The 13048-nt window shown below is 41.5% G+C and overlaps 3 protein-coding genes across 3 annotated transcripts; 1 reads left to right on the top strand and 2 right to left on the bottom strand.

Annotated features, from left to right (window-relative positions):
- Window positions 1-2649: 2649 nt before the first annotated feature.
- On the bottom strand, window positions 2650-3510 carry VTP21DRAFT_373 (uncharacterized protein; the record flags this gene model as incomplete). Its single annotated transcript, XM_069394064.1, has 4 exons — window positions 2650-3023; window positions 3099-3168; window positions 3229-3339; window positions 3424-3510. 4 exons carry the CDS (start codon window positions 3508-3510, stop codon window positions 2650-2652), a joined length of 642 nt encoding a protein of 213 aa, XP_069256752.1.
- Window positions 3511-4035: 525 nt separating this feature from the next.
- On the top strand, window positions 4036-9413 carry VTP21DRAFT_372 (uncharacterized protein; the record flags this gene model as incomplete). The annotated part of the gene is made up of 9 exons (XM_069394053.1): window positions 4036-4068; window positions 4130-4173; window positions 4232-4544; window positions 4608-4901; window positions 4966-5138; window positions 5203-7768; window positions 7824-7956; window positions 8020-8784; window positions 8857-9413. 9 exons carry the CDS (start codon window positions 4036-4038, stop codon window positions 9411-9413), a joined length of 4878 nt encoding a protein of 1625 aa, XP_069256751.1.
- A 386-nt stretch (window positions 9414-9799) lies between these two features.
- VTP21DRAFT_371 (uncharacterized protein) lies at window positions 9800-12973 on the bottom strand (the record flags this gene model as incomplete). The annotated part of the gene is made up of 6 exons (XM_069394042.1): window positions 9800-10694; window positions 10755-10874; window positions 10938-11328; window positions 11399-11569; window positions 11634-12584; window positions 12679-12973. 6 exons carry the CDS (start codon window positions 12971-12973, stop codon window positions 9800-9802), a joined length of 2823 nt encoding a protein of 940 aa, XP_069256750.1.
- Window positions 12974-13048: the final 75 nt, after the last annotated feature.

Here is a 13048-nt window from a genome sequence, read left to right as displayed (position 1 = left end):
CATTTCAATGTCGAGTAAGCGACTTTTGGACATATCAAAATTCACTATTTTGGGAAACTAAATTCGGAAAAGGTTGTCTTGCACTCCTATCAGGGTAGGCTATATTATAAAGAACGAATCAGATAGCAACATAATGTTAATGGTTACATATTTGCACTTTTTTTGATGGGATAATTGCAGTGATTTTATTATTGTCAGAGATCTCAAGTTTTTGACTTTAAAGCTACTAAATATTCATGCTTAAAAGATTGTGCTCTTCGCTACTGGTGAGTTCACTATATGTTAATTCTGTAGTTAATTTATTAAAGGGCTGGGGGGAAGATAATTGTAAAAGATCAGTAAAACTGTAGGCTAAACGATCGATTTCCCTACAATTAACATATTCCTTTCGTCATTGCTTTGTAGCTATTATGATGCGCAGCTGATTAAGTCTTCTAAATATCAAATGGAATCATACAATGAATTAATCCGAATCTGAATGAAATATATTAGATATATTAAATAACCTTGGATTTGAACCGTGAAGCAGGGAGGATAAGAAAGAAGTCTAGCCGAATATTATGTAAGTAGATGTTAATAAAATGCAGAAATAACCACTGTCGATAACTTGAATAGCTCGTGGATAAATTTGGCAGGAAGGTGTAGAGCTAGCAACATTTTGGAATGAGGTTGTCAGATAATACGCAACTTACGGTAATTATGAGGTAACAGAGCCCTTCTTCTAAAGGGTACTAGATATCTGATCAAATCTGAAAGACCTTTGTACTTTAGATTTCCATCAGGAGATTAAATGAAAATCACTGGCATCGAGGCTTCTAGTAGAGCTAACGAAAATTTGCCAACTAGAAGGAGTTATAAATACTACTGTCGCAGCGTTTTGCCAATAAGATGCGCTAACTTTTACTGTCAAGATTAAAGAAAAATATGAGGTATATGATCGATCAAGTGAAAGCTGAGAATTTAGGTATTCAAATCTGATTTTACAATATCCCCTAACATAATTTTACAAATTGCGCACAATTGATGCTTGTATGATATTGATCTGTTCAAATTTGTCAATTAAAAGTTATTGAAAAGAGAATTTATGATGAATAAATTTCTAGAAAATCTCTAAAATCCAATCTTTAAATCAAGACGCGTTAGGTTAATATAGGTTATAGACATAAAAAGCTTATATTTAATACAAAATTCAGTTCTAAAGCGATTTTGAGGAAAGAAGAAATGTTAGTACAATATTGCTACGCAAACGGTCCATACTCAACAAGTACGCACTGAGACTGGTGGGGTTACGATCTGTGGAAATATAAACGTCAATGGTGATGCTTTAATTGGTAGATATAAATCTCCTTATTAAAAAACATTTCTAATTAAAATGTCATTGATCTTAAGGTCTTAAGCCCTACTTGAATTCTCTCTCCGACTACTCCTTTAGTAGATATTGACATGTATTTTGGCCTCCCTCGCAGCAATTATGATTATTTCATAGTCTGCACAATCATTCATGACGCCTTGATGAAAGAACTCAGCATTAAACCTACTTCAGATGATTGTAGAATTCTAGCACTCCGTGGACTTGCAGGAATGAGAAGGACTGATTTGATACTCAGTTACTGCTATCGTAACCGGAAGAATATAATTGCATATTCTGGCTTAAATTTGATGATTGGAGTACCTTAGTCGACTCTTTTCAAAAACTGGCAATGAATCTAGGCGTGCGTAATTCAATCACGGAGGGGGAAATGATGGAGGAGATAATCAGAGGGAAAAGCTCTCGACTGGAGAAATATTCCAAATGGCTACTTCTTTTTTCTGCAACGGATACCTACATTTAGAGGGATGATAAAAGAAGATGGAAAAGCAGAGGCTTAGAATTTTTTAGAAACCAAGATTGGAAGAAAGCCTACAGGAGCGCGAAGATTTTGCTACTTACTTCTTGGAACCACCAGGAGCCGATCCATCCTCTTAAAAAGATAAGGATGGGAACTGTTAGCCATTATATCTATCTGCATCCATGAAAAATTAGTTTAAACTAGCAGTATTTTGGAATATTAATGTAAAAATATGAAGTTAGGGTAAGGAAAGTGAAAGAAGTTACGGGCAAGAGAAAATTATAAAATTTCAATGCACTATCTTCTGGTTAAGAATATTCGGGTGATGATTATATTAAATCGTATTTCATATTCTATATTAATAGTAGAAAAAGTGTAGGTTAGTTCCTTGAATATGGCAAAGGAACTTTAAATATGATAACTTCTTATATATCCCATCATTTCAATGATCTTAACAAAGGTTTAATTTTATGTGCAACCCATCAAATTGTGAAAGTTTTTAAATAGCATTCCAAGTAAAATAGAATAGTACTTTAAGCACTGGTGATAACTTGTTTAGCATTAAAATCTACATTTCAAAAAACGACAGTATTTCGAAGTATGATCTTAATTTTCTATGGTTGAAGGGAAGAGAACTTGACATGCTATCATGCTGACTATTTCCTTTCTCTAGTACCTCAAGTATTTCACGAGTATAAATTACAAGCTTTTATAGAGAAACCAAAGACCCTATATAACGTAAAATAACCGTAGCACGCGTTAAAAAATTAGATGATTTTGATTATTAATCAATTCAATCGCGAATAAAAATGAAAAGTGATCATTTAGTAGATGAAGTTGAAGGGGAGGACTGTTGCTTTACATCTAAGTTATCCTTTACATCATGCTCACTCTTAGCGTCAGTTTGCACCGATCGCTCCACAATGGGTGGTAACAATACTTGCAGTACTTCTAGTCCTTGTCGGACAACGCTGCGGCAGACAAGAAACCAGACGGTAACGCTTACTGATCCAGTCGGAGCGAATGGGAACGATACTAGCCATCTCACTGGTCCAAACCATCCCATTGGCAGATAGAAAACAGGAGTCTTACGGTAGAGTATAATGATAATAGCTTGGAAGCCATTGGTTAATATCCAGAGTGCACTCTTGAATTTTAGCTCGAAAGAAGTCCTCGAAAAGGCAAGTTCTGAATCTGGTGAAAGAAAATAATCAAGTAAATATATTCAATTTCTTAGAGTTGTACTATTAAATTAATAGCAATGCTCACTAAGTTTTTCGAGTTGAGTTACTGTGCTATCCAGCTTTCTCCGAAGTTTTGCCCATTTTGCGAATTCATCCTATTAGAAAACATACACTTAAATTCTGAGATTCTATGCAAGTAAGATTTTCAGACTAACTTGTGAGCTTGTCCCTCTGATTTCAGCACGTAGCTGGAGGGCATCATGTTTTAGCTTCCGTTGCTTGTTCATCTCTTTTTTATACCGTATTTCAAGCCATGCGTTGTATGCCTATGAACATAATATATCGATCCAATAATTAGAATCTAATGGATAGTTTGATAGATCATCGAGAAATTGTCTCGTAGCATTTACAAAATTTGTGACGGCAGTGTAACCAAAGAAGAGGATGGCCTCTGATAATAATACAAGCAAAAGGATCGCAAGTGCTAGGCCCGCCATCGCTAGAAGACAACAAAGGTTGATCGTGTTAGAGTAACGAAGGTGTACGGAAGTCCTTGTGATAAGCCACCAATTGAAGGCTGTCACGATTTAGATCGTTAGTAAAGATAAGGGGGTCGAGCCAAATATTTTTCCGAGTGACAGGTAGGTGATGGTTATGCCGGTAAAAGCAAGAAGGGCGCGAAGGATCTGATATACCGCATTTCCAAGAGGGGCAGGCGCGTGAGAAAACGAGCAGGCAGCATTGAAAAAGTTTTTTGTTTGCTTTAAACTTCCCTCTGGCACTTACTCATATTTTCCCAACTCAGTATCGGAAACCATTTGAATCGATTTATAAGAATTTCCATAACTGGCGGAGCTTTATGTGTGGTCTGACTCAGGTGCAGTTACAAACAACTTACACTTTCCCATTCTCTTTTTTTTCTTTGGTTTTAGTGTGTCTCGGGAGGAATAAATAACAAAGGGATCAGGATTAGCTGCAAGAAAAAAGAGATTTGCTGTTAATTATTAACTCGGTCTCTAGCAATGGGAATTGTGTCCGATTTCTGTGGGGAGCAGGTTGCATTTTTGTGTTATATTGTCACTGAGATTCCCTATTAACATTTTCATTTAATGGCAGAATACCAACCCATTTTCTTTGTTGGTACCATGTGTATACGAAAGGTTAGTACCATTTATTCTAACCGCTGACTTCTATTTACCTTTTTTTTCTCTGCAATAGTTTATTTGATGCTATAATTCCGCTTTTTATCACATTTATTTCTCTCTTTTTCATTGTTCTATCCAGTCGCCGAAAATTTCTCCAAGGCTCTGATTATGATTCACTCAGCCAGGATGATGTGTATAAAATCAACTTCGAAGAGTCTGTAATCCGAAGATCCTTTAAGAGATGTATATTTCTCCAAATTATTCTTTTGTTCCAAGCAATCGGCTTTGCCACATTGGCTGGTTTTCGCACAGTTGACTATCTAAAGAATGGAGGATATTTAGCTGCTTTCGAGATTGTAGCGCCTACTGTAGCATGTCTCTGCTGGGTATATGAATATAGCGCTGAGGTGATTAGATACATTCACTGACATATCTCTTGCCGCTTATAGATCATCGCATGTATACTTACCTACTCCATAATGAAACGTCGGATCTCTCCCATGTCAGGAATTATACTCCTCAATATGTTCACATTCTCCGTATTCGTTGCATCTCTTATACGTCTCCGTGCAACCATTTTGAACGCAGAATCGTCAGACAAGCATAGAAATATTGCGAACTTTGTTTTTACCATCATATACACTACTTTCTCGCTTTTGGCGTTTATTAACGCATTTACTATCCCCGTTCCATGGACCCCCGTTAATCTCCATGGAAGGACGGAGCAGGACACGAAGGAAAATGTAGATATTCTTTTTTATATGAGTTCCATACTCTTAAATGCTCATCTTTTTCTCTTTGTATTAGCCTCGAGAGCCAAGTCCCAGTAGTCAAGCTTCTATTTTTGCAACTCTGACTTTCAATTGGGTAAATCCCTTGATTCAGCTTGGTTTCAAGCGCCCATTAGAAGAGCAGGACCTGTACGAGCTTCCTCCAGAGTACCAGCCAAAAGGTCAATTTGAATATTTTTCGACCATCAGGTAGACACCCCTGAGCTTTTTCATTTTTAATTTGTATCTAACTCATTCAAAATGGCAATTTTAGGAAATCCTCGTTACTCCGACGAATAGTAGCTGCAAACTCCGGATCGTTGACTATGCAAATTGTGTTCTGTTTAATCGTATCCTTGTTCGACTATGGTGCACCATTTTTCCTTCAGAAATTGCTGAATTATATCCAACATCCAACAGACAAACTGGAACTCGCATTTTTGTACGTAATATGTATGACTTCATGTCAAGTAGTGCGTACGCTAGCATCGGGACAAATGTTCTACCATGGCAGATCCATGGATATCAACTTGCGAGGACAACTTAACGGAGATGTATATGCAAAAAGTTTGCGTCGTAAAGACCTAACTGGGCTAGTAGTGGATGAGAAGGAGGTAGATGATGCATCACAAGCAGATATTGGCAAAATCACGAATTTGATGGCTGTTGACACGCATCGCGTCGGAGTCATCTCGTCTTTTTGGTATTTCCTCGTAGTATGTCCTGTGACTATAGTGATTGGCTTCGCATTTTTATGTACGGTCATTGGATTTTGGTCGGCCATCTTTGGATTTGCGGTGATGGTCCTGATCATCCCTTTGAATTCGGTCGTTTCGAGGCTCTACAACCACTACCAGAATCGTTTAATGGCTGCGCGCGACTCTCGCATATCTCTGATGAATGAGCTGTTGCAGGGAATAAGAATGGTCAAATTTTTTGCTTGGGAGCCACGCTTTCGGGACCGCATCCTCGATGTACGCAAACATGAGTTGAAGCAGTTGATGTATTCCTTTATATGTCTGGGAGGCCAAACCATGGTTTGGGTAGGGACGCCTGTCCTTGTACCACTCTTCTCATTTGCTTTTTACACTGGGGTGGAGAAGCGTGAACTTACAGCTGCCACTGCGTTCACAGCTATTGCCATTTTTGAAAGACTGCGCGTTCCGCTGAGTGCGTTGCCAGATGTGCTAATGGATGTGCTGAACGGATTAGTTTCTTTACGACGCATCGAATCTTTTCTGACTGCTGATGAGATTAGCCCCCTCTCTCCGCAACATTTACAGCAATCTGGAGAGATACAAAAAATTGGATTTGAAGGTGCATCATTTCAATGGCATGTGGGCTCGACTCTTAAGGAAGCCACTGAGTCAGCAAACAATTCGACCTTCCAGCTGCGTGAATTGACACTTGATTTTCCAATTGGTGAATTAAGCATCGTCTTCGGTCCTACTGGTTGTGGCAAGACAAGTTTGCTGATGGCTATGCTCGGAGAGATGGATATTGTTAGTGGGAAAGTGTTTCTTCCACGTGGTCAAGTGTTGCTTGACCCAGTCACTTTGTTAAACCGCAACGGAATTGCCTATGTTGCGCAACAACCCTGGCTACAACAGGCAACCATCCGCGAAAATATTTTGTTTGGACAGCCGCTCGACATGGACCGCTACCGTAAAGTATTGCGGGACTGTGCACTTGTACGAGATCTAGAGATCTTAGAGCAAGGAGATCAGACTGAAGTGGGTGAAAAGGGAATTACTTTGTCGGGAGGACAAAAGCAAAGAATTGCCTTGGCTCGTGCTGTTTACTCGCGTGCATCACATGTATTATTGGATGATTGTCTGTCAGCTGTGGACTCACATACCGCGAAACATATATATCTTCGTTGCTTGACTGGAGAGCTTATGCGTGGGCGCACTCGAATCTTGGTAACGCATCACGTCCGCCTTTGTTTGCCTTCCGCTAAATACTTAGTCTCTATTCGGGATGGTCGTGTCGAAGCTGCGGGCGAAGTTACTAAGCTACGAGAAAGTGGAAGATTGGCAAGTATGCTTGCTGAAGAAGCTGCAACAGTTCCTTCAGACATGGCTGCGGATTATGAGGATTCTGAATCTAGTGATACTGCGGCTGAATCTGGAGAGGACGAGCCTTTGCCAATTATCAACGGATTGGACATATCATTGCCAGGGCAAAACACAAATGCCCTGAGCTCTTCCACTGCGGATCAAAATAATAGTAATCCTGATGCGAAACCCAACGGAAAGTTGGTTCAGGAGGAAGCTCGTGAACGTGGTGGAGTTAAGCTTGAAGTCTACATGACCTATCTTGTTGCCGCTGGTGGTATTCTCTTCGCCCTGGGTCATTTTGGAGGAATTTTGATGGCTCGTGCTTCGCTTGTCATGGAATCTTGGTGGCTACGAGAATGGACTAAAGTGTATGGCTCAAGACAGAACCAAAAACAGGATATAGCTGGGTTACTTGTCAATAACACCTTGGTCAATACGGAGGATGGCTCATTTTTTGCACCTATGGTATTGCCTAATCTCATCACCGCCTTGCCCCTCAACTCTCCCCAGGAGTCCTTTTCGGTATCGTCTTATGATTCCAACTTAAGCACGAGCAAGAACGCAATGGAGTCGGCGAGCATCTATTACTATCTCTCGATCTATGCTCTCATCTGTATATCTACAATTTCATTCACCGTAATTCGGCTCGCGGTTCAGTATACTGGTTCTCTGCGAGCTAGCCGCATCCTGCACGAAAGATTGCTTAACGCTATCTTACGCGCGCCAATTCGGTTTTATGACAAAACCCCCATCGGGAGAATACTCAATCGATTTGCAAAGGTACGGGCGAGCGCCAAAATTTATGCTCAGATGTTTATTCATTTTATTTTTGTAGGATCTTGAGGCAGTTGATGCACAGCTTGTTGTTAACTGGTCTGGCGTATTGATAAACGCTATCGCTGTTTCAGCAGTGGTGGTGGTGATAGATTACATTGCCCCTTGGTTCTTAGTTATATCTATTATCATCGGTATGCATTTGTAGTAATACTCCTTTATTGGTCGAAGGTTTAACCTGCCCCATTCTTTTCTAGCCTTGATATATTACTGGGTCGGTAGAATGTATATAGCTAATTCCCGAGAACTTAAGCGTCTCGACTCTGTTTCACGAAGCCCAATCTACTCTCACTTTGGCGAAACTCTTGTCGGTGTGGCGACTATTCGAGCTTTCGGCGAGCAATCTCGATTCATGAACGAATTGCTATGCAGAGTAGAGAATAATCTCAGGCCTTACTATTATCTCTGGTGTTCGAATCGCTGGCTCAGTGTACGTGCAGATGGCATTGGCGCTCTTGTTTCTGGACTTACAGGTGGTTTCCTTTTATTCCGTATTGCTCGTGGTGAGGTGGACGCTGGCACTGCGGGTCTAGCTTTGAGTTATGCGCTTAATTTTGTGAGTCAGGTCAATTTCTTCATGAGATGGTACACTGAAATGGAAATGAGTTTGAATGCCGTTGAGCGTGTGCAAGAGTTCGTTGACATGCCCCAGGAGCCTCCTGCCATCATTGAGGGATCTCGACCCCCCGCTGCATGGCCCACCGATGGTCGCATCCAAGTGAAAGATCTGGTGATAAAATATGCGCCAGAACTTGATCCTGTGATTCACGGCATCAGCTTCACCATCAACCCAGGGGAAAAGGTTGGCATCGTGGGAAGAACTGGATCAGGCAAATCTACCATGGCAATATCACTCTTTCGATTTGTCGAGCCAGAATCTGGGAGCATCTCGATTGATGGCATCGATATCTCTTCGATTGGGTTGCATGATTTGCGCTCTAGGCTTACAATAATTCCACAAGGTACAAAATTTACTCATAACTGCAAAATTTCATTGCTTAATGTCCCTTTTTGATCTATATTATCTGATTTAGAACCCATTCTATTCTCTGGAACCATCCGCTCCAATCTGGATCCTTTTGATGAACACGATGATGCTGAATTGTGGGCCTCTCTTAGGCGCGTCCACCTCATTGATAATCCCGCACATGTCTCTGAATATTCCTCCGAGCAAAATAGAGCTATCACATCCCTTGACATGCCGGTCAGCGAAGGTGGAGGAAACTTCAGCCAAGGACAACGCTCGTTACTCTGCCTTGCCCGTGCCCTACTTCGCAACTCCAAAATATTGGTCATGGATGAGGCAACCGCTTCAGTCGACTTTGATACCGACTCACGGATTCAGACTACTATCCGTGAAGAATTTTCAGATGCCACACTGATCTGTATTGCACATCGATTGCAGACAGTCATAGATTACAATCGCATCTTGGTCCTGGATCAAGGTAGAATTGTCGAGTTTGATTCACCCTGGAATTTGCTCCAGAATCAAAACAGCGTTTTTTACTCTCTTTGCGAGCGATCTGGAGAACTAGATCTGCTTATTGCCAAGGCTAGAGCATCAACGGCGATGCAATTGGTGAACGTCTAGTCATCTGAAACAGCACTTGCTTTAATCAAAAATGATATAAATTGATGATTTTATATACTGTATTCCACAATGTCATAGATAACAATAAGTATATTTACATGTTGATATTGCTTATTGATACTTTTTTTCCCTTTTCTTTACACCAAAATAATGAGATCTATATGTAATGATCTTATTTCGCTGCTATCTCAATCTTCTTTATTTCCTTCCCTGCTGCTATTATTTAAAAATATAGACTTGTTTAAATCACAGAATATGCCAGAAAGCGAAGGGAAAAAAAAAACAATAGAATAAATCCGCTAAAACAGTAAAAAAATGGAGAATATTTAGGAGTGATAGGCTAATTAATCCCACACTCAAAGAATATTATCTCCATAATCGTAGATCTAATGATTACTTTGTTGCTGCTTTATAGGCTTCTGTTCTTTATTCTCGGTCGCAGGCGATTTTGATTGTGGCTCTAATGCATCACCTGAGTTTTTCACGCTCTCCTTAGCGTTGCTTGATTTGGATACAGAGATGTCTTCCGGTTCAGTTTGATTCACATCCGCCCATATTGTTGTCGCTGTCTTCAAAGCAGGCTCATCTAAATCCATCTTGCTCTCGGGCTCAAGCTCTGGCTTTGGATTTGGCTTGTTTTCAGGCTCCTGTTTGTTCTCATGCTCAGGCCCATGCACGTTCCCTTCATCCTTCTCGGCAGAAGTTTTCTCACTTTCTTTTGTCTCTTTCTGGTCTGCCCTAGCTTCCCCATTCTCTTTTCTTATTGGCTCTCCTTCCTTCTCTTCCTCCATCTCGTCCTCTTGGGCTCTTCGCCTTCCGGATTCTCGCCAATAGAACCTTTGGACACAACATATCAAGACGTTATTTGCGCGAGCTTCTCCGGTGAAATGGGCTGCGAGGTCACGATCCAGTGTGCGCCAGGATAATAGATCGGCCATATTGGTGGAATCCTTTGTCAAAGTGCTATCATCTGCTCCTGCTCCTGCTCCTGCTCCTGTTCCTGCTCCTGCTCCTGTTCCTGCTAATAGATCTTTAGTGTTGGAGGATGGAATCTTAAACGCGACACAATTATGCGACCAAATGATGTCATCCCAGTTCAAATTATCTGCTAAAACACGTTCAATGCTTGAATCAGGGAGAGGATAGACTTGCAGTGCAGCTTGACCTTTAGCGTATTCATCCTCTTGGCGCTGCCGCTTGCGATTAGAAGAGGAACTAAGGCATGCTGAAGGCGAGACAAGAGAGACTTTGAATTTCTCGTCGTGGAAGCTAAGTTCGTACCTGTTGTTTAAATATTATTAAAAATGTTTTGGTACTCGAGGGGCGAATATATGCACATACCTCTCTTTATCGTTTTCGAGATATATCACATCACCTTTCTGCAACCATTCTCGTGCATTTGGTATATATTCGCTTCGTTTGTCTTCTTGAGATGTCAACAAATGAGGCATGTACTTAAAACTATTGCATGATTCAGGGTAAATTACTATGACATCTCTCCAGAATAAGAAATGATATCCATACCATGGATCTCGCTCTCGGTTGAATTGCAGCACCACCGGGTTGCCAAACTGCGCTGCTGCTGAAATCAACAGCGCATCCCCAGTCACATCTGCGGTCAAATCAGTACTTACATGTCTTCGGAAGAGTGCATCGCTATTCATCCACTTTTTATGTTGCTTTCGACCATGGCGACACGCAGCACCTTTGGCAATAGGCATGATACTTTCGACACGGTAACTTAGGCCGTCATGCGAGTTCCATTCGCGGCTCTCAATTCCATGACACTGGGAGGCGCCGTAGCGCACAAGTTTAGGGAGGACTCGCAGCGTCACTGAGAGATCGTGTTCCGGAGCGGGTGATATTTTGCATTTGCCGGGAGGGGGTAACTCATATTTTCCAGAGTGGATCACCACTGCAGTTAATAAAAGTAATTAGAAGAATAAATATATATAGAGCTTTTAATCTAATTGTTGCGAACTTACTTGCAACAACATCCGAATCATCTGTATACACCTCTGTTCCCCACACTGCCTTTTTCACCACCTTTGGGTTATCATGTGTTAAATAAATGGACGGGATGCGAACTTCGAGTAGTCCGTTGATGCGTAACAGTTCCGAAGGAGCAATCCAGTCTGGTGAATAAGTAAAGCTTCCTATTATATGAAATTAAAATTAAAAATCTGTAAAAATCTGTCAGATAAGCGAGTCGCCGTTTACCAAGGAAATGTTCCGGATATCCAGCCATATCAAGTGATGGATCGTTCTTGACTACCAACTGCGGTTTTCTCTCGTCGGCCTGATTAGCAGACCTATTTGTTTCAACCACATCGCGGAACCCGTTGATTACGTGGGTGTCATCCATGATATCATTTTGTTTGGGATAATGTAAAGAATCAACCGAACTCTCAGCCATCCGATCGGTAAGCATGGGGTCGTGGTGCGAATTGGCGTGGCCACCACCCAATATATCTGGTGGGCCAGAGTAGAGTGGGTGTCCTGGATATGGTGTGTAGGTAGAAAGACCAAGTGGCGGTGACGGCGGCCGCATTTGTGGAGGCTCTTCCTGTATACTTGGTTCGCTCACTCCTCCTGATGGTGGCTTATGTTCTTCACTAGACTGTGTCTCTTGTTTTAATGGAGTCGGAGGCTGACTACTGGACCGAGCTATAGAGAGAAGGTTATTAGCTTGATGGCCGTAGTAATCCGCGCTTTGTCTACTACTGTCAGCTTCATTTAAAGGAGGTAAACTAGATCCGCGTGCATTAGGTCCCTGCTCATTCCGACCTTGTTTTTTCTCTGTGTATGAATCGTCGCTATTGCGGCTCAAAATAGAAGAGACGGACATTCTTTGTGTAGGGGGTCTCAGAGGGGGAAGGAGCGATCCGCTTCCAAGATTTTGAATAGAGGGGAGTTCAAAAGATTGAGAGAGCCGCGGCAGGGTCGATACTGGAGGTAGTGCAGGCGGCGATGCACCACTCTGTTCTCTGGACACGTGAGGAGCATGGCTGGAGTAATCAGATGCATGCATTCGGTTCTCTCTAATAGGATCAAAAGCCGAAGGCGGACCTATTTGAGAAGTACGCGGAATTTGGGAGGAAGCGCTACTAGGTGGTGTTTGTGGATTCGAAGAAATTGAATGCTGAGGGTGGGATGTATGTGAAGATTCAGCTAAAATAAAAATACATACCAGAAAATGAATATTGAATTTGATTGCGGGGCAACCAAATAATTCAATTGCCATTTCAAAATCAAAAGCACTTACAATGGACGTGTTTGGACTCGTCCTCAACGCGATGTTCGACGCCACCATGAGAACTCCATTCGTCTCGCCCTGTAGCTATCTCAGCAGTAGCAGCAGGGGGGGTTAATCGTGCGCGTTTGAAGGAGTTAGGTTCATGCGTAGAGTCATGACTGTCTTCTGGAATTAGAGATTTCCCGTTTCCTGTTGCATTCTCTTCTTGTTGCTCCAACTTAGGAGTTTGATGAATCTGTGAAGAGTCTTCTTGGGTAACTGCGTTTTCGTTATCTGCTGTGTCTTGTTCTTTAGATATGTCCATTTTATGTAAGGATCTCGGTAGTTAAATGAAGTTGAACAAACCCATTTAGGAACCTTGAAATAAAAAAAAGGGAAA

The sequence above is a fragment of the Calcarisporiella thermophila genome (genome assembly GCF_041956535.1).
Source record: "Calcarisporiella thermophila strain CBS 279.70 unplaced genomic scaffold VTP21scaffold_1, whole genome shotgun sequence".
In the NCBI taxonomy this organism is placed as follows: Eukaryota; Fungi; Calcarisporiellomycota; class Calcarisporiellomycetes; order Calcarisporiellales; family Calcarisporiellaceae; genus Calcarisporiella; species Calcarisporiella thermophila.
This window is presented reverse-complemented; position numbering and strand designations above follow the sequence as displayed.